The sequence below is a fragment of the Pelodiscus sinensis genome, chromosome 4, assembly GCF_052426305.1.
Source record: "Pelodiscus sinensis isolate ZL-2025 chromosome 4, ASM5242630v1, whole genome shotgun sequence".
NCBI classification, from domain to species: domain Eukaryota; kingdom Metazoa; phylum Chordata; order Testudines; family Trionychidae; genus Pelodiscus; species Pelodiscus sinensis.
In genome coordinates, this window is record NC_143055.1 from 101,287,752 (window position 1) to 101,310,965 (window position 23,214).

Consider the following 23,214-nt stretch of genomic DNA (forward strand, 5'->3'; position numbering starts at 1 on the left):
TCGAACTACCGTTACTCCTCATTTCACGAGGAGTAACGGTAGTTTGAACTAGGAAGCCTAGTTCGAACTACCTACTTCGTGCCCCGTGTAGCCGCGCTGCACGGGGTTCGAACCAGCGAGGTTTTAAAAATGGCAGCTCCCGGCTTATGCAAATGAAGCCGGGAAATTCAAATCCCGGGCTTCATTTGCAAGTGCGGTATGCCTACATTACCCCGCTAGTTCGAACTAGCGGGGCAGTGTAGACATACCCAAAGTAAGAACATACATTAAAATGTTAACCCTAATCAGTGTTCGGTAAGTGACTTGCCACAAGATGTCAGAATGTTAGTATTAGAAATGAATCAATCTAATGTTAAATTAATTTTCTCTCTTTTATACCGCTATACGTTGCCCTGGTATATGTTGTGCTCCACACTAGCATCACTGACGCTTGCGGGAACTGTTCTGTTTTAAGTCTTCCCATTACCCCCTCTTCCATCACACAAGAAAAAAAAGAGACCAATTTGCACAAACAGAAGTCAACTGTGGGGAAAAAATTCCTCTCTTTGCGTCCTTTCACTATACATCCACTTTTTTTTTTAAGCATATCTTGGATGTATAGAAGGGGCGCCCTGTATAGAAATGTAATTAGGTACATTACTCCTGTCAGCTAATTGCTAACTTACCAGCCAAAAAACTAGAGTTTTCCAATGCTTTTGTAACCCCTGGAAAGAGGTGATATGGGATGGGGGATGAGGTTGATCTCCCTTCCCCAATTAGCTGCTTGTCTTGTACTGAGCATGTTCAGTAACAGTCCTGAAGCCGCTGTCCTCACTTTATCCCCAGATTCTTCACTCTGTCCCCTATTGTCATAACTTGCACAGTTTGGCCTCTGCTACTAAAATCTGAAATGACACCCCTGCACTCAGTTTTGGACCCCTCACTCCCATCCGCACCCTCCCATCCTTCCCCTAGAGCTGTGGTTCCAAATAGAGGACAGACATTGGCATGACTATGAAAAGTTTCGGAATCACTGTTTTGGAATAAAAGCAGGAGAGTGGTCGGCACATTAAATTAAAATGAGTCAATTACCACTGCTTTAGCTACTTTTGGAAACAAATACTTGTTGGCCATAGTGTTGAGTTCTTAGGTCTTATTCCATCCTGCGCTTCTCAGAACACTGGGCTACCCATATTTTCCATGCTTGCTTATCAGCTGCCGTGTAACCTAAATCCTCTCATTTCAAATTAAATTTTTCTATGTTGTTGACAGCTGTACACTTCTCAGTTATCCTAGATCTACCCCTATTTGTTGGTGGATTTTCTGGCTTCCAACTGACAGCCATAATCAGTAGTCAGTTATGATCCATTTGTAACATGTCCTAGCCATTGATGACTTCTCTTACAAATTATGTGTGACAGAGACCTCACTTTAGCCATTTTTCTAATCTCATGATTCATTTCTCTTTTTTCATAGCTTACTCCTGATATTCTCTGCAGGCTCTTATGTTGAAACGTATCTAATTTCTGAGCAACTGTTTTCTTAAGTTGCCAGATTTCACTACCGTAGGTTGCTATGGCTAAGAGTAGATGCTTAGTTTTGTATGTAAGGAGACTGTATTAGGTTTCCGAATGTTCCTAATTTTACCTTCATCTGCGTTCGCTTTCCTCAAATAAATCTACATAGAAGTGAGTATTAAAGACTTAAAAAAATATATATCTATATTCAAACAATTTTCTTGAAAACACGAGAATATCTTAATCTCATCTCATTAGACGTTTTAACCCAGAAATACTCAGCTTCACTTATCCAAAACCAGTCACAAGATTTAGGCCAGGTCTCTACTAGCGGAGAAAATTGATACAAGATATGCAACTCCAGCTACATGAACTGTGCACCTTGCATCAATTTTCTGGAGTGGCCCCACAGTGGACAATGTTGACAGGACTTCTCTAATTCCTTGCAACTGTGAGGAGTTCCAGAGTCAAGAGGGGAAGGGGGGGGGGGGCCTGAGTGTTCAATTTAGTGGATCCTTACAAGATCAACATCTGAAGTGTCTATCTTCCCAGAAGTGTAGATGTGTGCTTACCTGATACATATTTATTCATATTATTTATTATGTATAATATAAATATATACTATGTATTTATATTTAGGTATTACATTTTTATTTATTATTGTTATTTATTTATATGTAGCTGATACATATTCATTTATATGAGAAGCATTCTTTTCATTTCCGGGTTTACAGAAAATAGGGGAAAAAAGCATCAAAATTGAGGCTAAAAAACAAGACTAACATTTAGAGTGAAACAACTTGTAATGACTAACAGATGCACACAGGTTGAAAGGATTCTCATCTATGACTTCCTAATGCAGCAAAACAAATCTCATTTACTTCAATGGCAAAAAAAATAATGAAGCAACCAGAACTACTACAAGATAAAACAGTAAAACTTAACACAAGTTGCTCTTCTTTTATGCTTTCAATTTCCCTCCTCTCCCAGATTATTAGATGTGTTATGCTTCTTAATTGCTTCAACTATATTTTCTTGCTGAATCCTAAGACAAAAGGCTACCATCACTGGTAAGGTATGACAGTTTCAAACACATTTATTACAGATGGATCCAAGATATGAGTTACCAGTTGCTTCCCTTATTTTTCATCTGTGCCTACTGAACATCTGCACCTGCATATTAGCCTGTTGCTCTCTGAGCAGAAACCACAGTTGTGCTTGTAAGTCAGGACAAACAACTGAGCTGGTCAAGGGTATATAAAATTAAATTACAAGACACTGGAGTAACAGAACTAAGTCACAAGATCCCATCTGTTGTCCAATAACTGGGGGAGGGAGGGAGACACATAATTCAGAGCTCACTGAAGTTAGAACAAGGTGATTTTCTTCTTCAATAAGATCTGGGCATGTCATTATGTTTGGGTGGAGGGCATTTTAAAAGTGTATTTTGTGTCTCATTTTCCTACTGCTAACAAAAAGAATGCATGCATTTAAATAAAATAAATACTACAGTAAACAAGACCCACAAAGGGAAAAACTGGACTTTTTTTAACTTCTTTATGATGTACAAAGTCTGAAAAGATTTATCCAGAAGCTTCCCTCTTTATTTTTTACATTAGCAACTCTGATCTTGTCTATCTTGGAAAAGTCTATAGTGACTTGACATTTAGTAAAAATGACATTAGGGAAACAACAATTAAGGGAAAGAATTTTTAATCAGCCTTTTCAGCATTATGGTGAGTTTCTGTTGTCTTGTAACCCCAATACATAATGAACACGTGGAGAAACGATGTCTGTTAAATATTCAATTATCGCACCCCTTCAGTTAAGGAACAAGTGACCCTAATACACATCTGAGACCTCCCCAAGAAGTTTTCCGGAAAAAACAATGGAGATCAGACTGGGTATTTCCTAAGATTTCCAAGGTTAAAAACATGCAGTAAGAATGAAGGTGGTTTTTTTGAGGGGGATATAGGGGTGGGTATTTAAAAAAAAAAAACATTCAGGGCTTCCTTAATCATCATAAAGGACCAAAAAAGGTTATACACCTAGTTTTTAAGAAATACTTGAAGAGTCATCTTTAACAATGTAAGTGTGTGTACACAAGCACAAAGACCTTAGTTTTTACAAAACCTCACTTTTCTCAAACAAATCCTATATCAAAAATTCCACACACACAAATCTACACGTCAATCTATTTTATAATGGCATTTGCAAAGACTTTATGCATAGTAAGAAAAAAAGCTTACATCATCCCAAGTCCAGCACTTCTCATTGGCTGTGATGCCGGTCTCTCTGTAGTATTCTTCCAATGGTGGTTCCAGAAGAATCACATCAAATTTGGATTTCAGTTCTCTAACGTCAAAGGCCTCCAAGTCTGCTTGTAAATACCTATTTAAAGAGATAATAAATTGTGACAAATTGCTTGGAGATTGCTTGTGATTCTTGGAAAGATGCTTGTCCTTTTGGTTTCTAGGGGCTACAATACATTGAACAGATGTAAAAATACATTAACATCTTGAACATAAGCAAGTTCTATGGTGACAACACAGATATAGTGAATAACGAATAAGAGTACAGGAAGTCCCCAAGTGATCTACATACACCATTACACTATGAAAGTCCAATACAACTAAACTAATGACATTTTCAAAGAAAGGTCCTTTTAAAGACATAGCAATAAGGACTGATGGATAGAGAGTAGGGAAGAGCAAACAACTATCCACACATGATCTGATACAGAATCAAGGTACAGATTATTTACATGGAACATTTAAAAAAAATCTCAATTTAAAAAGAAAAGCCAGGTGCTGCTCAGATGTGATTTTTTGGGGGTGGGCGAGGGAATAGTACATATACAGTAGTGAAATTGCAATGCTAGAATATATAGTTTCTATCTGCTCTACGTGAACTCTACAAATACGGAGGACAATTACATTCGGTGTATTGGGAATGTAGCTTTACTACTGGAAATTTTGCTTTGAGCAAGCTATTTAGTATTTGTCCCATTTCCTGCTCATGTATATTGCACCCTCCTCACCAGTTGCTAATTACTGTTCTATCTACACTTTTATGAAAGTCTTGCTAGGTTTGACTTACGGAATACTCTCTCTCCTGGCTATATCTAGGAAGTTTTGTTTGATTTATTTAGGGAATGCTAATTGGATTTTTTTTATTAAACAGATAAAGGGTGATGGTAAGAAAAATGCTATCATATTTTTAAACCACTATGATTTTTATTAGCCAACAATTAATGTTAACGTATGCCAATTGATTTCAATCAAGTTAACTGGATAAGTAAGGAATACATATAATTACTCTCTAGGTACAGATTAAAGCCAATCCAAAACTGCATCAGTCAACATTCATGAGGTTCAAAAATATGGGTAGAAAAATAGAGTATTTTAAAATACAGCAGAAATTCTGCAGGAACTGGGAGAAAACAAACAAGTTATAACATGGCAAGCCACCTCTCAAGCCAATCTCCTTTTGAAAGGATCTTTCAAAAAAGGCTTTTCTTTTTGAAAGAACCATATCTAGCCCGTGGCTTCACTTTCGAAATAGCGTTTTTAAAAAAAACCCACTGTGACGCAATTATGCAAAGGAGGCACGGGAAATTCAAATCCCAGCTTCATTTGCAATTTCGATATGTCTAATTTACATCCCTCTTTCGAAAAAGGGATGTAGTCTAGACAAAGCCTTATTGTAAAATAGATCTGGATGACCTGGACACCAGGTGTGGTACACACATGTGAAAATTATACTTATTAAATAGCATTTTCACAATATTTGGTACACAGAAGATTAAATAAATTGCCAAATTTTCTTTTAAAAGTTTGTACTGTGGTTTGAAACTACATTGTTCTATGTCAAGTTTTTTCATATATATTTCTCATTTTTGACAGCTAGATGTATGTTTGTATCTCAGTGAGATTGAAACCACAGTCTACAAAAAATCTTTTTCAGGCTTCATGAACTATCATGCTCTGGTAAGAAAATCTAAATTTATATACAATTAAACACTCAATTAAATTATCCAAAATAAAATGGTTACATTCTCTTTAGGATTCACTGATTTAATTTACATTCACAAACCAGAAATAGAAAGTGTAAATCTTAAACAGGTGCTGAAAGATAAAGAGATTTGTGGAGCAGACAGTTAACATTAAGAGAGTCTGGAAAGCAGAAACCAGTTTCTACCAAAACACTTACATGGGGGGAGTGTTAGATTTAGATATTAGCTCGTCCTTTAGTCTGATGAGCTCTCTAAGTTTGGGATATTCTTCAAACCTGTCTGCTAAGCCTGAGGAAAGTAAGAAAATTAGTTAATTTTCGATTTGTTCTAGGAGAAGAAAACCTGTGCAGACAGCTAATAGACAAATCCATTAAGTATTCTGAAATAGACCCAGATGTTTTAGTAACTCGTTTTATTTAAAAAACAAAAGAACAAGCAAACAAAGTTCTTCAAAACAATCAACAACCTATTCAGGTTACCCCAATACTTAATAAAAGCTTCCTATCTTCATTCAGTTGTCCATGCCCAAAGTTATTGAATATTTTAATCAATGGAATTTCTCTACAATAATAAAATGAAGAAATATTAGAAAAGATTATGAATGACACTTTGTCCAAAAATCTCCAAATCTTTCTAGTAACCTATGATTCACTTTTGTTCAAATTAATTTGGACAAAAGACATACAGTGGAGAGTTTTATATTTTCCCCTGTAATTTTAGTTTAAGTTTATTTTATATATTAAAACAGAATGACACAAATATTTAGTGATAACAAATATATACATTATTGTCTCCAGAACAACTGACCTTTAAAGACCACTTCTAATAGGCAACTGATTGCAGCTCCTCACTTAAATTGGGTTAATTTTAATTGTTACACTAGCAGATGTGCATACACAGAAGTTTCATAGACATTTTCATTTCTTAATAGACTTGAAGGCAAAATTTTGGCTCTGGTATGTATAAGGTACAGACCTTGTTATCTTCATAGCATTTATATATTGGCTGTGAGCAATTCTCCCTACAATCCTCCTCCAACCAAAAGAAAAGTTAAATGGAAATATTTTTGTAAATCCTATTAATACCCTAAATATGGGGAAACAAAGGATCCTGATGTATTTCCCTCTCCCAAACAAATATCAGCTCAACTTTGAGTAACTTGCAGAGCTTTTCTTATTTGAATTGTTCTACTTTGTGACCTTATGAGACTTGGAAACCATAAAGATTCTCTTTTGCTTTTATATTTGTGAAAATTCCTGTCCTGGTTATTTTAATGCAGAACAGTGGCTTCAGCCTCTACCTCCAATTTCATGGGAAAAAAAAATGTGTTGGATATTCCTAAACTCCACCCCAGCTGACATCACAGCTATTTGTATCTAATGAAATGGAAATATTTTCTTCTCTTATACATACACTTCACTTACAGATTGCATGAAACCAGTTATGTTTTCAGTAACAGCCACTACTTTAGCCCACCTTCACAGCACAATGAGAGTGGGATATAGAAAACTTTGACAGCAGGTTTTATATCATTAGGATATAATGCTGATCTTGTACCAAAAGGAATCAATGGAAATGAACTGTTGCTTCTGACAAACCCTGCAACTTTCAACAGAGACTTATCAAAAAGTTCGCCAGAGTTGCATCTCAACTGTGGTTTTGATCTACATACATGTTTAATATTCAGTTAGTAACCATGATCAGCTAACAGTGCATCACACCTACCAGCTGCCTCATATGGCACAAAACAGTCTTCCTGTAACTGGTTAACATATTTGTTTCATAAACAGGACACCATAATCATGTTCTTGTAATCAAGTTTGGGCACGTCCGCCTCCCTCTCAGCTCCACACGCAGCAGAACATCCCACAATGTATTGTCTCACATGCTATTGCATGCATATTGTCTGAGCACCCAGTTCCCAGCTAGCACTATGAATATCTGCCTAGACTTGCTTTGAAAGATTGTCCAGTGGTTAAGGCACTAGCCAAGGAACTGAGAAGCAGGTTCAAAATATAATCCTTTTTCAAAAGGAATCTGTTTAAGGGGAAACCTGAATACAATATAAAACACTAAACTTGTTATAGTCTCTTAAAACAAAAAAATAAATATGATGAATCCATGAGCATCTATCAAAAGCTTTAAAGGCTTCTTTTCTATATGAAGAATCACAGGGAAAATACTTAACTTTTGAGGTCAAGCTTTATAACTATGAACTAATAGGTCGTGTATTATATTAAGGACTTGATCCTGTGGGGAACAGAGGAGCTATGCTACAGGGTGAAAGAGACTGGCAAAGTCATCACAGGCATTCAGACCCAGCCAATAACTCTTGGAGATACTATAATTTTTTTTATGGCTACACAATACATCAGAGCAACTACGGACAAGGCAAGCAATCATTCATTATCTTCATACACAAAGTATTCATTATTCTCAATAATTTGTAAAAATAGTTAAATAAAACTTTCAAGCATATGAACATCTCATGTAACAAATATAAATATATCGGACTCAAAATATGCAGATTGTGTTATGAGTGTTAGAGCTATCAAAATGAATAAACTATTTATAGTGGAAAGAAGTCAGTTATCTAAAACCTCTTATTTCAAAAGCTTATGCCAAAAGGTTTTTTTCTTAAAGTGTTCAGAAGACTGTTACAAGAAGCATGTCTATTCTGAAGTAGCATCCAGGTGCCATGATTAAGATGTGTTTGTACAGCTCTTAGCACAAGAGCTGAAAGTCCTGTAATTAGTTCAAAATGAGATAAAACATTTCAGAGAATTTTTTTAAATGCTAAGTTGGAATGACACATCCATGTTGGAGGACAGGACCAAGGGATGTTATTTTAATTTTACAAATTCAAAACACAGAACAAGTTGGTATTTACATAGCAAACAGTAAATTCTCCATTGGCCTGAACATGTGAAACTAAATTGACGTAATAGTTTAGAAGAGCATAACTATTTAATGAAGTTATCCTAATAATGAATTTTCAGCACTTACTTTACATAGTATTATTCCTATTTTATAGATCAAGAAAACACACAGATGTCAAGTGAGTTCTCTGGGGCAGCACTGTGAAACCAATCGCTAAACCAAGATTAAAAAATAACTGTCCGTGGGAGCCAGGGATTCTCAATCTATTTTTTTTGGAGCACCCCTCCAACATGCTATAAAAACTCCAAAGCCCAGAAAGCACACTCTTCCCCCCTCCCCCCGGCACAGGTATAGTTTGACTTCCAAGTGGAGGAAGGGACACAGCAGCAAGGGCCAGCGTGGCTCATGCCAGCTCCACCCAGCAGAATCCGGGGAGGGAGCAGCACCTCCACTCCCGACCCCTCTCAACAGGTCAACCAGCTTATTCACACTGTAGGGCAACCAAAAATTATAAATGAAGGTGGAAGGAGCGGGGGCCCGAGACTCAGCCCTGCCATAGGTGCTGGAGTTTCAGGATTCACACCTGGTTCCAACCCCACATAGGCCCCAGGACTCTGGGTTTCAGGTGCAGAGCACTGTGCGGACCAATGGTTGAAAACAGCTGCACTTTATCACAGTGGAACATGAAATTTGCCAGTTAAAAGGCTTTTAATACTCAACTATTTAAAATAAAATGGGCAATAGCATCTTCCTACCTCTATATAACTGATATGACAAAAAACAAAACAAAACAAACAAACAAAAAACACACACTTGGTAATTTTACAAATGGAAGATCAGAAAGAAAGACTCTCTTCCACTACCTTTCTTGTTTCAATTAAAAAATTATATATAGCATGCTCAAGTATAAGTAATTATGGTTGTGGGGGAGGGGGAACAGGAGGAAGAAAAAGGAATATATTACAGCAAACAGAAAGAAACATTCTTAGATGACTGACATACCCACATCTCTGATAAAATTCTGCGGTCTGTGTCCTGTATCCACAAAATGTTGACAATAATCATTGTGAGGATTTAAGCTCTGGGTTCCCTAGAGAAAAAGAAAAAAAGAACAAAAAAGAGAGGGAAACAATTCAAGATATGCACATTTCCAACTGATTTAACATGCTACACAGCAAATACTTTCTAGCTTACAAAATACTGTTCTGCCCCTTCCTCAACATGTCATTCTATGCTATAAAGATTCAACAATACACAAGTTATGCAATAACATAAACTTTAGCCACTGGTACAGGTTCACAGATACTATGGCTCACTGCAAGCCAGAAACAGGCCTAAAATAGAACAGGCTGATAACATGCACTCATTTAGTCAGATGTTGGCCAAGTGATTCATGAACAATGGAAAGGCCATGTGCTTATGGATGATGTGAAATTAAGTTCCCTCATTAACCTCATAATCAGAGAAATAAGTTCATCCCATAAAATATTTCAAACTTCTTTAGCTGCGGATGCATCTTACAGTAACCACATGATGGGAAAGCAATGGCTGCAAGGTGCAGAGGAGGCTTACCTTAAGAAAGGTACTGGAATCTTTGTAAATCTCTTCTTCATAGGGCAGGTTCTCTTCATCTTGATGCAGCTCTACTTCATCCTTTGGAATAAAGCAGATTTATATGCATGTAGGCACATCCTGTTTCTCTCCTCATTATGACTCCGCTTCTTAATAAAGGAGGAACTGGGCTGTCTATGAGTATAAGCCTCCTGCAACAGTAGATCATGAATGTTTCCAATGCCAGTTTTGGAAAAGAAATAACTGACATGTTGCCAAAAAGGGCACTGTCTTTCTCTTGTTGTTGAGTAGGTTAGCTTACCAACAAGGCCTTGAAAATAAGTACAAGTAATAAAGTAAGAAACATTTATAAAGCATTACAAATATATGATGTGCTTTACATCACAAAATCAGACATGCACTGTCCTGAAGAGTTTACACCCCCTTTTTCATCTCTATCCACCAAAAGTATTATTTTTACACAAGGTAAACTGGAAAGCCTTAGTAATTAAGACACTCTCTTGTAAGTTACTGTCCATGTTTTAATGAGTCCCTATAGCCCATTATAAAAGCCAACATTTTAACTCCTTCTCCCTAGCCATATCTTCAAAAATACCTAACAAACAAATAGAACACAAAGCTTTTACAAAAAGGGTGACTGACTTACCTTTGGCTCAGTAAAGGATGCTACCTTTAAAGAGCTTCAAGAAATTTCCTTTCCCTTTAAAAGTAAGTCATCATCATCTATGTATGTTTATACATAGATACACTCAAGAGAACAAAACTAAAAGATGCCAATCTGGTTCACTCACAATCTAAAGCACAACAATGACCAGATCAGAATTTGGTTCTGCTCAGTGTATCACTCTCAATATATTATTTGCAAACAAAAGCTGCTCTCACCTGCTCTGTATAAACCAAATGGATTTATTATGCACCCTCAGAGTAAATATACTGGGAGAAAATATATATGACAGTCAGACAAAGTAAGGGAAAATTATTATTTTTTGCCTTAAAAATAAAAATGGTTCTGTTACAGAAGTTCACTAAGACAGCAGTTAAATCTTTGAACCTGAGTATCCCTCAACAATTTTCCCCAAAAGTTACGTCTCTCTTCCCTGTCCCCAATCTCTTGGTTTTCTGTAGTTACTTAAGCCCAAGTTAATGGTGGTGACAGTCGGATCTAGGCCTTAGACTTCAAACTCCCCTTGGAACAAAGAATGTTTAATTTTTTTGTTCATACAGTCTGTCCAGTGCAATCAGACCCCATCGACTGGCTTCTACAGGAACAAAACCAAAAAAGACTGAAGGGTTGGACTGCAATGATGAAATAAGCAAAGGAAAACTTTGCTTCCGCCTTCATTATCTTCTCTAATGCATTTTTGCACTTTGTATTTTAATACTAAAATGAATTCTTATTTGCTTTTCACAAATCTGAAAAGTTACTAATGCAGTCAAAGAAAAGAAAAGCTAGCCTTGTGGGTTAAAGGCTAAGGACCTAAGTTTGCTTTTGAGCTCAGCCACATATTTCCTGTAACCTAGACCAGTGGTCACCAACCAGTAGATCGGGATCTACTGGTGGATTTTGGAGCCTCTGACAGGTGACCCTGACTGGTTTGGCCAAGAGGCTATCAAGTGCAGCGCTTCATCTGCGCTTCCCCGCACAGCTGCACACCTCCTGCCCTTTGTCTTGGAGCTGCCCCTCTCCGGGAGCCTCCTGCTTGCTATACAGAGCAGGGAAGGGAGAAGAGTGGTGCTTATGTCAGGGTGCCCCTCTCCCCTCCTGTATTCTACCTCCACAGAGCAGAGAGGGAGCACAACAGGGCTTGGGATGGAGGGAGTTTGCTAGCTGTTTCTGAGAGTGGTGCAGGGCCAGGGCAGGGGTGAGCCTGCCATAGCCCCACTTCACCACCACTCAGGAGCCACCTGAGGTAAGCAGTGTCCATCTGGAGCCAGCGCCAATCCCCTGCCCTAATAATGAACCCCCTCTTGCGCCCCCAAGCCTCTGCCCCAGGCTCAGTTCAGAGCCCCTCTCACACTCTAAATCACTTAGCCCAAGACCAGAGCCTGCGTCGCAACCCTCTGCCCGACTGATGAAAGGGAGGGAGAATAGGGGTGGAAGGGAAGATGGAGTGAGCAGGGGCAGGACCTCGGAGAAGTGGCACGAAGGAGGCGGGGCAAGTGTATTTGGGTGTGAGGTAAATCTTGGACTGCACTTAAATACAAAAAGTGATCTTGTGCTTTAAAAGGTTGGAGACCACAGACCTAGACCAATTAAGCCCATTCTATCAGAACTCACTTTCTCATTTCTAAAATGAAAACTACTTCAGAAAGGATGAATATCTGCAAAATTTAGTGTGATATTCAAATGAAAGGCAATGTAGCACCATGTGAGCTATAGGGATATAAAAAGTTAACTGGTTACCCAGTAAATATTAACCAGTTAACCTTACCAGCATTCTTACCTGGTAACTGAAGGGCTGGGCACAGGAAGCAGCTCCCGCCTACAGCACAATCTTCCCCCAGGTGGGCAACAACCCTTCCCCCTCCACCCACGGCATGGCATGACACCAAGTTGCCAGAGCAGCTGATCGCCAGCCATGGCAGGAGGACAAATGCCAGCCATATGATTAACTGGCTAAATTATTACAATTAATATCAATTAATTGGTTAACTTTTAACTTAATTGGATATTTTCCTAACTAGAGACCCATCAGTTCACAGAACAGAATTATAGAAACGCAATATAAAAATACTCTACATTTCATAAGCTTGGTACAGAGGAGAGAGAAAATCTGTGCTACAAAATAAAACTCACAAGTCTTGAAACACACAAACACAAAACCCTTGACTTTGTGCTCAAAAAAGTACAAATTCCTCTTTATTTAATTTTCATTCAGCAATGTTAACATGGCAAATAGACACTTAGGAATAATGTACATTATTAGTTAGGACTATATTAAGCAACATGATTTGAGTATCAGAAATTCCTGAGTGTCTGGATTGGGCTATGCATAATTGCACTACTGATTTCTGCAAACCTGAGCTCAACCTTGCTTTAGATAATACTATGAGTTTTCCAGTCTTCATTATATCTTTGGCAAATTTTGGTCTGCATAACCAAACTACAACATAATTAGGCTTTAAGGGCTACCTGTGCTGACTGTGGCTCTTGGATCAGAAAACTACAAAGACTATTGCAGGTTAATACTGCAGAGAGAGAGAGAGAAGCAGGAAAACTTAAATCAATACGATCTGTCTCTTATTTTCATAAACTTGACAAATCAATCTATAACTGCTTATTAATGTTATCCCTGGAAGGAATATTTAGTCTAAGGTACCCACACATTTTACAAAGGAGTACTTTAACTTTTACACTTAGTAGGGATTCAGACTTAGACCACTCATGAGTTTGTATTACTAAATTATTAAATTTAACATGCTTAAGCTAACAATGAAAAAATATTAAGCAAATTCAAAGGCCAAAATTTTATTAAATAAACCTCCCCCCCGACCATTAGAAAAACTGCAGTCTATACAAGATAGTTCTTTGCTGTATTTTAGTCAGTCTATTGGTAATTTTAGATTTTCATGCGAGTAATTAAATAATATACAGGTCTCAAGTCTGAGGCTTTATTCGTGTACTTATTTTTTAAATTCAGTAATATCGCTACAGATTGGTCACCCACCTAAAGCCTTGTGTACACTACCGCAAGCTGTCTACCTCAACTTCAGCTACATGAAAACATAGAGGAAGTCGACATTCAGAGATCTGCTTATCTCAATACAGTATCTTCACCACTGTAAAGTTGACAGCTGACATTCTCCCATAAACTCTGCTTATTCTTCTCTTTTTAAGAGAGCACTAGAGTTGACAAGTCGATTTGTCTATACTAGGGATGTAATAGTGTAGTCGATTAGCCAATTAGCAAAAGCTTATAGGTTAACGATATAGACTACATGCATTTCCCCCCATCCCCACCAGTAAATTTTTTAGCAGGCTGGCCAATAGTCTAGCTTGCGACGGGATCGGCCCCTGCTATGGCTCTCCATTTAAAGTGTATTAGGAGCCAGGTAGCCCAGCTCAGTTCCGGCTTGCACCGGATCCGGGAGCTCAGACCCCCACTGGACAAGGGCTACTGCCACCCTATGCTGCTGCCTCTGTATTAGAGGGAGCAACACGGTGAGACAGGCAGCCAATCTGCGAGGACAGCTAGTTTTTAAACAGGTTCCCCTGGCAGACCAGCTCCTGCCTGACACCCCATAATACAGAGGCAGCAGTGCGGAGTGGCAGGGGATTCCTTAGAATAGGGCTGGCGCACACTGGTTGCCTATCCCACCCCCAGGGACTACAGAATAGTCAAGAAACTGATAAGAATTCATTAGGTTACTCGACTACTCAATTAACAGCTATTTAATATCCCTAATCTATACTAAATGTGATAAATCAACTCCTGCTGTATTGATCACTGCCTGTCAATCCAGACAAGCCCGAAGTAGCAACAGGCTAATTAAGAATAGGTTATTTACTTTTCATACGGTACTGATAATCAGGGCTCGCCAAGCGGCGGCGAGCCCTGCTCACCAGCCACGCGGTTCTGCACTCTGTGCATGTGCAGATCGCTCTGCACCAGCTCTTCCGGGTTGTAATCTACGCCATGGGCAAGTAGATTACATTATTTGTCGAGCCCTGCTGATAATCTTTGTGTATTAATTGTATGTGTTTTGGTCACTTAAGTATTTTAGAAACAAATTAATTCAATTTACCAGAACACAAAAATAATTGATAAGGCCTATAAATACTTGTTTCTGTATTCTATTCCAATGATACTTTCAATATATCAAAGGCTCACCTTATTTTATGTTTGCTTTCTTTACTCAGCTCAGTGAATGTATTTTTCTCATGATACCCCTATAGCTAACTTATTGTACATATGGAAGTGGGTATGAAACAGACTGTTTCAATGATCCTCCCAATTCCAGTGATTATACTATTTTTGTGCACCCAGAAGTACTATAAGCAACATCTCATTGATTTGATATAAGTCAATAGTGAGTGTCATCGAAAAATAAGGAAAGGGGAGAAAGACAATGGTAACAATTAACAAGGTCACAGCTAATCAGTAAGATACACATGCCTTGAGAGTCACTATTTGGTTCAACCTTCTCCACCAATCATTTATCCGAAGAGTCAAAAATGAATTTTTAGGAAGTACTTAAATGAGATAAAGGAAATAGGCTGTCACATATGTCTGGGATAGGTGTCTCAGGAATATGAGGAAGCAAGGAAGACTGACTTTTAACCAACATTTCCTTTGTAAAAAATATCTTCTGATGTCTTATCTTAAACAAAACATGGACACAAACCAACCTCCTGATCTCTCCTTCCAACAAACTCTTTCTTTTGCCTTTACTGAGCACACAAACATTCATCCTCTTTGTCACTTTGCCCATACTTCATGGGAATCTTCAACTCCCTGACCTCATCTAAAGCCAACTCCTACCACTTTAAAAATCCAATCTATTTTGCTTGTACTGCAAGTTCTTGGACAGGAAATCAAAATGAAACCTCTTTGGCCTCTCAGCAATACATCACACCATTTCATTTCATATAAAATTACTAGTTACGTATTCCTGGCCATTTCCTCTGACCATATCACACCTTTCCTTGAATCTGCCCACGTGTTCAACCTTCACCACTATACTCATCAGTGCTGTCATGGCCCTCTGTAATTCTGCCTTTTCACATGTATTCAGTCTGGTCTCTTCCATCACTAGCCATCCCTCCTCACTGTAACAATGCTTTTTTACCATGTTAAAAAAATATTTTCTTTGGACTGTTATTTATCTTTTTACCTTATATTCTTCAATTTCTTCTTCATCAGCTTCTCCCTCATCTGGATATTTGCGTTTTGCATTTGATGCTGAAGTATCATAAGAAGCCCTAAAAAACATATAAAAAATAGATGTAATGCAATTTCTCTTGCTTCACTACATTAGAACATATATTATAACCTATGATTATCTACAATGAATGCATATTGGTTTCTGATTCTAATTTAAGGGTCTGGTTGTACTCTATAAAGCCTAAAATTGCTTGGGACAACCTCTCTGCTAATGCTATAGCTTTCTGACAAACGAACTCTTCTAAGGAGTAGTCTCTCATTTTCTCAAATGTTCACATTGTTATAACCTTAAAATAACACCTTTACTTTGCAGTGTTTTATACTAACCAGACCCAAAACAGTCATATTATAAGGACAGCTGAAGCAGTGAAAATCCAGTAGTCATTCCTACTGACGTTATAATTTCATTAGTGTAAATGTACAGTAACAACGGCCATGCTGGATCAGACCAAAGGTCCATCTAGCCCAGTATCCTGTCTGCGGACAGATGTCCCAGAGGGATGGATCACAACAGGTAATCTTCACTTGATCCCTCCCGTCTCTCACTTCCAGAGAAACAGAGGCTAGGGGCACCATGCCTACCCATCCTGGCTAATAGCCATCAACTCTGCGCTGATTAGGCATCAGTTGGAGTACTGTGTCCAGTTCCGGGCACCACATTTCAAGAAAGATATGGAGAAATTGGAGATGGTCCAGAGAAGAGCAACAAGAATGATTAAAGGTCTAGAGAACATAACCTATGAAGGAAGACTGAAAGAATTGGGCTTGTTTAGTTTGGAAAAGAGAAGATTGAGAGGGGACATGATAGCGGTCTTCAGGTATCTAAAATGGTGTCACAAGGAGGAGGGAGAAAACTTGTTCTTCCTGGCCTCTGAGGATAGACCAAGAAGCAATGAACTTAAACTGCAGCAAGGGAGGTTTAGGCTGGACATTAGGAAAAAGTTCCTAACTGTCAGGGTGGTTAAATACTGGAATAAATTACCTAAGGAGGTTGTGGAATCTCCAACTCTGGAGATATTTACGAGTAGGTTAGATAAATGTCTATCAGGGATGGTCTAGACAGTACTGGGTCCTGCCATGAGGGCAGGGGACTGGACTCAATGACGTCTCGAGGTCCCCTCCAGTCCTAGTATTCTATGAACCTAACCTCCATGAATCTAGCTAGCTCCTTTTTGAACTCTGTTAAAGTTCTTACCAGAGGATGCGGTGAAGGCTAGAAGTTCCACAGGTTGACTGTGTGCTGTGTGAAGAAAAACTTCCTTGTGTTTGTTTTAAACCTGCCACCTATTAATTTCATTTGGTGACTCCTAGTTCTTATATTGTGGGAATAAGTAAATAACTTTTCCTTTTTCACTTTTTCCATGCCAGTCATGATTTTATAGACCTCTACCATAGCCCCCCCTAGTCTCCTCTTTCCTAAGCTGAAAAGTCCAAGTCTTTTTAATCTCTCTTCATATGGGACCTGTTCCAAAACCCAATAATTTTTGTTGCCCTTACAGTAACTGAAAATAGTGTCCGTCTCCAAGGATGAATTTGAAGATGGGGTCTAAATTCTACTTGCCTTAAACAATTACTTCAAGGGGGTTCTGAGGACCACTTCAACAGCACTGGAGCAGCCCCCAGCCCTATGCTGGAGCCGGCTGCCAGCTCCATTGCCAGGTCCCACCTCCGGCCAAGCAGCCACTGCTAGCGGGGCACCCAGGCCCACCGCAGACAGAAGCTGATCTGGAAATTGGAGAAGCCCCTGCCTGCAGAGTGCCTAGGCTCCCGCCATGGACAGAAGCAGCTCTGGATGAGAGCAACCCACGGTGGGTTTCCTACAGGGCTGGAGGAGGCCCCTGACTGTGGCAAAGGGTGATCTGCTCCAGCCCCCACTGTTTACCAGTTAACAAGAACTGGTGAGCATTACCCATTTAGGACTCTACGTGGCATTTCAAAGTGGCAGTGCTGCATGGAGCCCAGAGTCTGGCCCCAGGCTCCACACAATGCTGCCGTGTTGAAGTACCTCCTCTTCTCCCCCCTTTTTGCCTCTTTCTGATAGAGGCAGCGGAGGGAAGAGGGACGAGCGACTAGAGGACTATCCTTAACATCAGCATTTGCTTATCGGTTAGTTGACTAGTCCTTAACATCCCTTCTTGTGACTGTGAAATATTTTTTTAATTCTTCTTTTCTGGTGTGAACTAATGTTTCTTTACTTTCGTTAACATGGATGAAAAAATGCTTGTCTTAAGAAACCAATCCTATTTGCTTCTTCCCCTCTTTCAAAAACCATAGTCTCACACCGTGCAAGATTTCTAACAGAGAACTACATCAATACCAACCTGCAAGTTTCTCTTGTTTCAGCGATCTCCCTCTGATCATCTTTGCTGTTCAATACGGCACCAATACTATCTGCACTCTCAGCTCCCAACTGAAATAAGGGCAACACACCACTTTTTTGTTTGTTTGTTTCAGGCAAAGCATGCAGGCAATTAAAAAAAAATGGGTCAAACCCTCAAACCCAACTGACCCCTTGTGATGAAAGTTAGACACCCCGGATCCCACAGTGACATTCCACATGCACAGGTCTGGAGACCAGAGCACAGGAGGGACCTCGGGAGCACACATGGACATGGCGGGTGGCGCCTCACACGCCCTAGGCACAAATCTGCCCCCGCCACTTAGTGCTCAGTAGGAGTCTAACCGAATAACCGATCAACAGCCAAGCTCTGCAGCCGCCTCCCTAGGAGCAGAGCCGGCAGCCAGGCCACTCTCAGGGCGGGGGCTGGGCAGTAGAAAGTTTAAGCTTTGCACCGCCAAACCCACAGCACGTGCACCCACCGATATTTCCAGCGGGTACACGGTTACCGTTTAACCGCCTTCGCGCTTCCCCGGCGCACCGCCCCCCGGGGCCTAATCACCAGCTGGCAGAGGGGCCATGCGGCGATGACGTCACCAGAAGAGGGCACTGGGCAAACCCGCACCTGCCACAGGGGGCCGCGCGCGCGCGCAACACTCACAGCCCCCCCCAGGCTCGCGCCTGCCACAGCTGTGGGGGCGGGGTCAAAGGATGAGACCCACCCCCGTACGCCCAAGGTGGCTGCGCGCCGGGAGCGCTACGTCCCTTCCCCCACACGCCCTCTTGCCTAACCCGCCCACCGCTACCTGCTGTGCTAAGAGCTGCCGGCGGAGTTTCTGTCGCTCCCTGATCTCCTGCAACCGGCTGTTCATCGCCATGCAACCGAGGCGGGCACGCCGCTGGCGCTTCCTTAAAACGTCACTTCCGCTTCCTGCCCTAACTTCTCCGGAGACTTCGACGGCACGGGGAGGCCCGAGCGCGCGAGTCACGTGACGCAGCCAGTCGCTTTTTGCCGCAGCTGGGCGGCAGTTTCTGGGGGGAGGGGGGGGAGATGCTTGGCTGTTTGCTCTGCGCATGTGCGGCTGGGCCTGACTGTCCAGGCACCTCATGCTCATAGCAGTCAGTACCACAGTCTCCCTTTGCCTCCTCCTCTCCGCCCCTACCTGGGCTGTACTCCAGTAACAGCCAGCTGGGGTGCCTGTGTCTGACTGTACCAACTCCATTGCTGTGTGCCTGCCACAGGGGCTAGTGCCCTTTATGCAAGTCAGCGCTGCCCCTTGACGTTCACCCTGGATTCTTGCATTTCCTTGGCTCTCAGCTGGGTCCTGTACCTGCGGGACCAGCTGTCATAACACTTTGTACAGTTCTGCAAGTCAGCATGAATCCCAGAATGCAACAACACAAAAATGTCACAAAATGATATTGCCCCAATGTCACGTCACAACTCCCTCACTTCACAACACAGCATTCACATATTGCAATACAACAGCCACATTAAAAATGCAACATCCTATTGCCAAAATTACTTGAAAGTGAATGGACGGTTATGTTCTGCTTTTAGCAACAAAAAGCATGAACCAGAGTTTAATTGTGCACGAATTTTAATGATATGCCACATAGGTGTGGATCTGTATAAAAGTATAAAAAATAGATTTATGGATGTATAATATGACTACTCCATATGGCTTTCATCATTTTAAATGTGGCACAGTTCTACCTGCAATCGGCCTGCTCCCTGCTCTCCCCGCTATCAGTTACACTGTTTTCTCATATACTGTCTTGGTGAGAATCCTGTTTTTCCTGCTCTCTTCCTCAATCCAGAGATACCACATCCATTCTCTCCCTCTAGAGTTCAGTCCCAACTGTTGCTAACTTCTGGCTTCCCATCTTATCACATCGAATAGCTGAGTTTTTAATTTTTTTTATGCCTACAGTTCTAGGTTTTTACATCGTGCCTATGACCATAGACTTCAAGTGGCTCTGTAGTAACTGAGCAGCATTGATTGAATAGTGAATCATACCAGTATTTTGACATTGTTAGATACCATTAGATACTCTTTGTTGGATAGCAAATCATACCTGGTAAAAGACACTTACCTGATTATTGACTAGATCTGTGGAATCCAATAGTCACTAACCACATGTATCTTGAACAATGTGGCTATTTGGCTGGTTGAGTATGGCTAGTTCACTATAGTGGCCACTATATAGTGACTACTGCTTCAGAACTGATTGGACTGGTTGCACCATGGGGCTAGACTGTCTTGCAGTTAGACAAAGGAGAAAAAATAGGAAACTAGCATATGAACTAGATCCTAGTTACCAGACATTTGACTGGCTGAAACTGCTTAATGACTTTCAAGTCTATCATTCTTTGATAGAATTAATGCCATAAAATGAATACTCTGCAAGACAACCATGTAAATCTTCATGAAGGAAAAAGCCACTTATCCATCATCTTTTGCTGTGTGTCCCTGGAATATGTATACATATGGCTTTTTTGTTGGGTTCATTTCTGTGTTTCAATTTAAAAGAGAGAGAAAGAAAGATTAAAATCCTTTTAAAAACATTTGGTTGTAATCTCCCATTCACAGCTGCTTCCAGTACTGACCTTTCAACTGTGTCATTTATTTGAAGGGTTTTGTATAAGGGATAACCATCAGTTTTGCAGAAATGCCTAGATAGCAAGAATTAGAATGATATTTAATGAGGATTTGATTACTTTGGAACTGTGAATGATGTACATGTATGTGTGTGTGCATGTGAGGAGCCCTTTTCCCATGTAAAAAATGCAATTTCCAGTATTTTTGAGGAAAGACATAATATTCAGACAAAATTGCCAATAAAACAATGGGAAAATTCTGAATAATAAAAGTAAGCATCATCGTATCATCAAGTATTTACACATATTACTGCAGGTCTGTCGTTGCTTTTCTTCAATAGGATGCTGTGACAGATATGGCAATTTCCTGCAACATCCTGGACAAACCTTATTGAATTAAGATTAAGTATTTCAGAAGTTCATTGTATTAAAATGCAAATATTATTGTGGACTGTATGTAACTCCTGTATGGGCCATGACCATGATTAATGTAAAACTTGGGAAGTTTCAGGAGCTTCAAAGGAGTCTTTGAAATTATGTGCTAGCTAAATAAATAAAATTAAGTGAGATTTCCAGGAAACACTTGGAAGAAAGAGAAAGCCACTTCTCATTTCCAGACCCATCCTTTTGATGCTGCAGCCTGAGGAGAAACTCATTGTCTACTGATCATCTGTTTCTTTAGGGCCAGACCAGAGTCCCAGAATAGATAAAAAAGCAATTCATAGATAGAGACTGGCTTGGATTGCATCTGCATCTCTATCTGCAAAAATGAGTTGCAGATACCCGCAATGACATCCACAGATGCAGATACCCACGGATATAAAATGTATATCTGCAAATTTGGAGGGAGAAGATACAACATTTCTGAAAAAAATGAGCCACGGATATTCACATCCACAGATGCCCACATATATAAAGCGGATATCCTCAGATTTGCTTGGTTCTACTCTCAGATTAATGGGTGTGTTCATTTTGAGCTAACATCTGTTATGAATTTGAGATTACAGGAAAACCCATTGGTGGATTTTAATATTCAGCAGCCAGAGTCCTTGTTGGAGTGAGTGGGTTATTGCTAAGAAGCTTATTAATACGAATATAGATTCTTTCATTGCTTTTTAATATTTTATATAATGCTCTTATCTTAAGAATAAAAATGCTTGCTTCCAAAGAGCTATGTGGTAACTTAACTGTGGCAATTATATTGTTTATTTATATTGAGAAGACAAAGCAGGCCAGCTGAAGCAATCTGCATAGCTGGAGGATTCACAATGTAATGGGAACTGTGCAGTCTGGAAATACCCTGACAGAAGGGAGAGCCACACATGTCTTTCTTTGCCCTTAGACAGGAGACAGCAATTGGAGTTGGAAGCTTGAGAGTGGATCCCTAGCTGGATCACAACGGTTAAATACATGGTCAGTTGTCTTGAGGTATGACAGATGCTGGTGTGTTACCTGATCCTGGTAAAAGTCCCATATTCAGAAAGTCCCACCGTGTGACTGTAAACTTTTCCCTGGTTTCAAAGTTTTAATGCTGCCTAATTTTCAATAATCTTTTTACATGTGTTGGGGTCACTGGGCATGATCCTAGGTAACTCGGAGGAGTGGAAGATCAAAAGAATTGATGAAGCGCCCCACTCTAGGCCCAAGCACCCTAAAAGCACCCCCCCTTCCGCCACTTTCCCCCTCCCAGGCATAACTTTTCTCTGGCTCACTAATAGCTAGGAACGGCAAGACAGACCTTGAGGTTGCCTAGTTACTATCAGTGGTATAGAAGAAGAATTCAGATATGTCTCTGTAGAGGGGAGGAGGAGGATAGGGCTGGCAACATGTCCCAGCGTGGGAATCTTGCTACAGTTCACTATTTCCTGCAAGTAAACAACCTGGGTATATAAGGAGGGAAAACTGCTTACATTGGTGTGCTTGATCTGAGATGTCTAGTCTCCTGGCACCTATCTGAGCGTTCAAATAAACTTTTTTTGCTTCTCCACACCGGTGTGTTTATTGAAGCGCGCACACCGGGCACCGAACCCAGCTGTTGCCTCCCTCGGGCACTCTGTGCTGGCAACACATGTGTACTGCATAATACTGATTCTTACAAAAGGGTTGGGACAAAATACTTTCCAGTACTACTTCAGCAGACCGGCCCACAACATTTTGGCACCTTAGGTGGGGAGCTCAAATGACGCCCCCCTGTTCCCTTGCTTGAGCCAAAACTTTGAAAGTTCTCAATTCTGCCTTCTTCCTGTTCTATTTCTCTCATGGTACTGCTCTGCTACCTACCCCAATAAAAGAGAACTAACAACTTAAAATGCCTTGTTCAAAAATTTGAAGTAACACTTAACTTCCAGAGTAGAGAGAATACATATGCACCAGCAGCAGACAATTTTCTACACTCTTGGTCCTAGTGGCGCTCCGCCACAGTCTGG

The 23,214-nt window shown here is 40.2% G+C and overlaps 1 protein-coding gene across 1 annotated transcript in view; it reads right to left on the bottom strand.

Annotated features, from left to right (window-relative positions):
- Positions 1–19,133, bottom strand: part of METTL14 (methyltransferase 14, N6-adenosine-methyltransferase non-catalytic subunit) — a 34,281-nt gene extending 15,148 nt beyond the window's left edge. Inside the window, exons 1-7 of the mRNA XM_006112610.5 lie at positions 18,993–19,133; positions 18,170–18,258; positions 15,799–15,886; positions 9,964–10,044; positions 9,394–9,481; positions 5,709–5,799; positions 3,746–3,887 (exon numbers count right to left, since the gene is read on the bottom strand). Coding sequence (XP_006112672.1) covers positions 3,746–3,887; positions 5,709–5,799; positions 9,394–9,481; positions 9,964–10,044; positions 15,799–15,886; positions 18,170–18,258; positions 18,993–19,064 — 651 coding nt within the window. The 5' untranslated portion in view covers positions 19,065–19,133. The remainder of the gene's footprint in view (positions 1–3,745; positions 3,888–5,708; positions 5,800–9,393; positions 9,482–9,963; positions 10,045–15,798; positions 15,887–18,169; positions 18,259–18,992) is intronic.
- Positions 19,134–23,214: the final 4,081 nt, after the last annotated feature.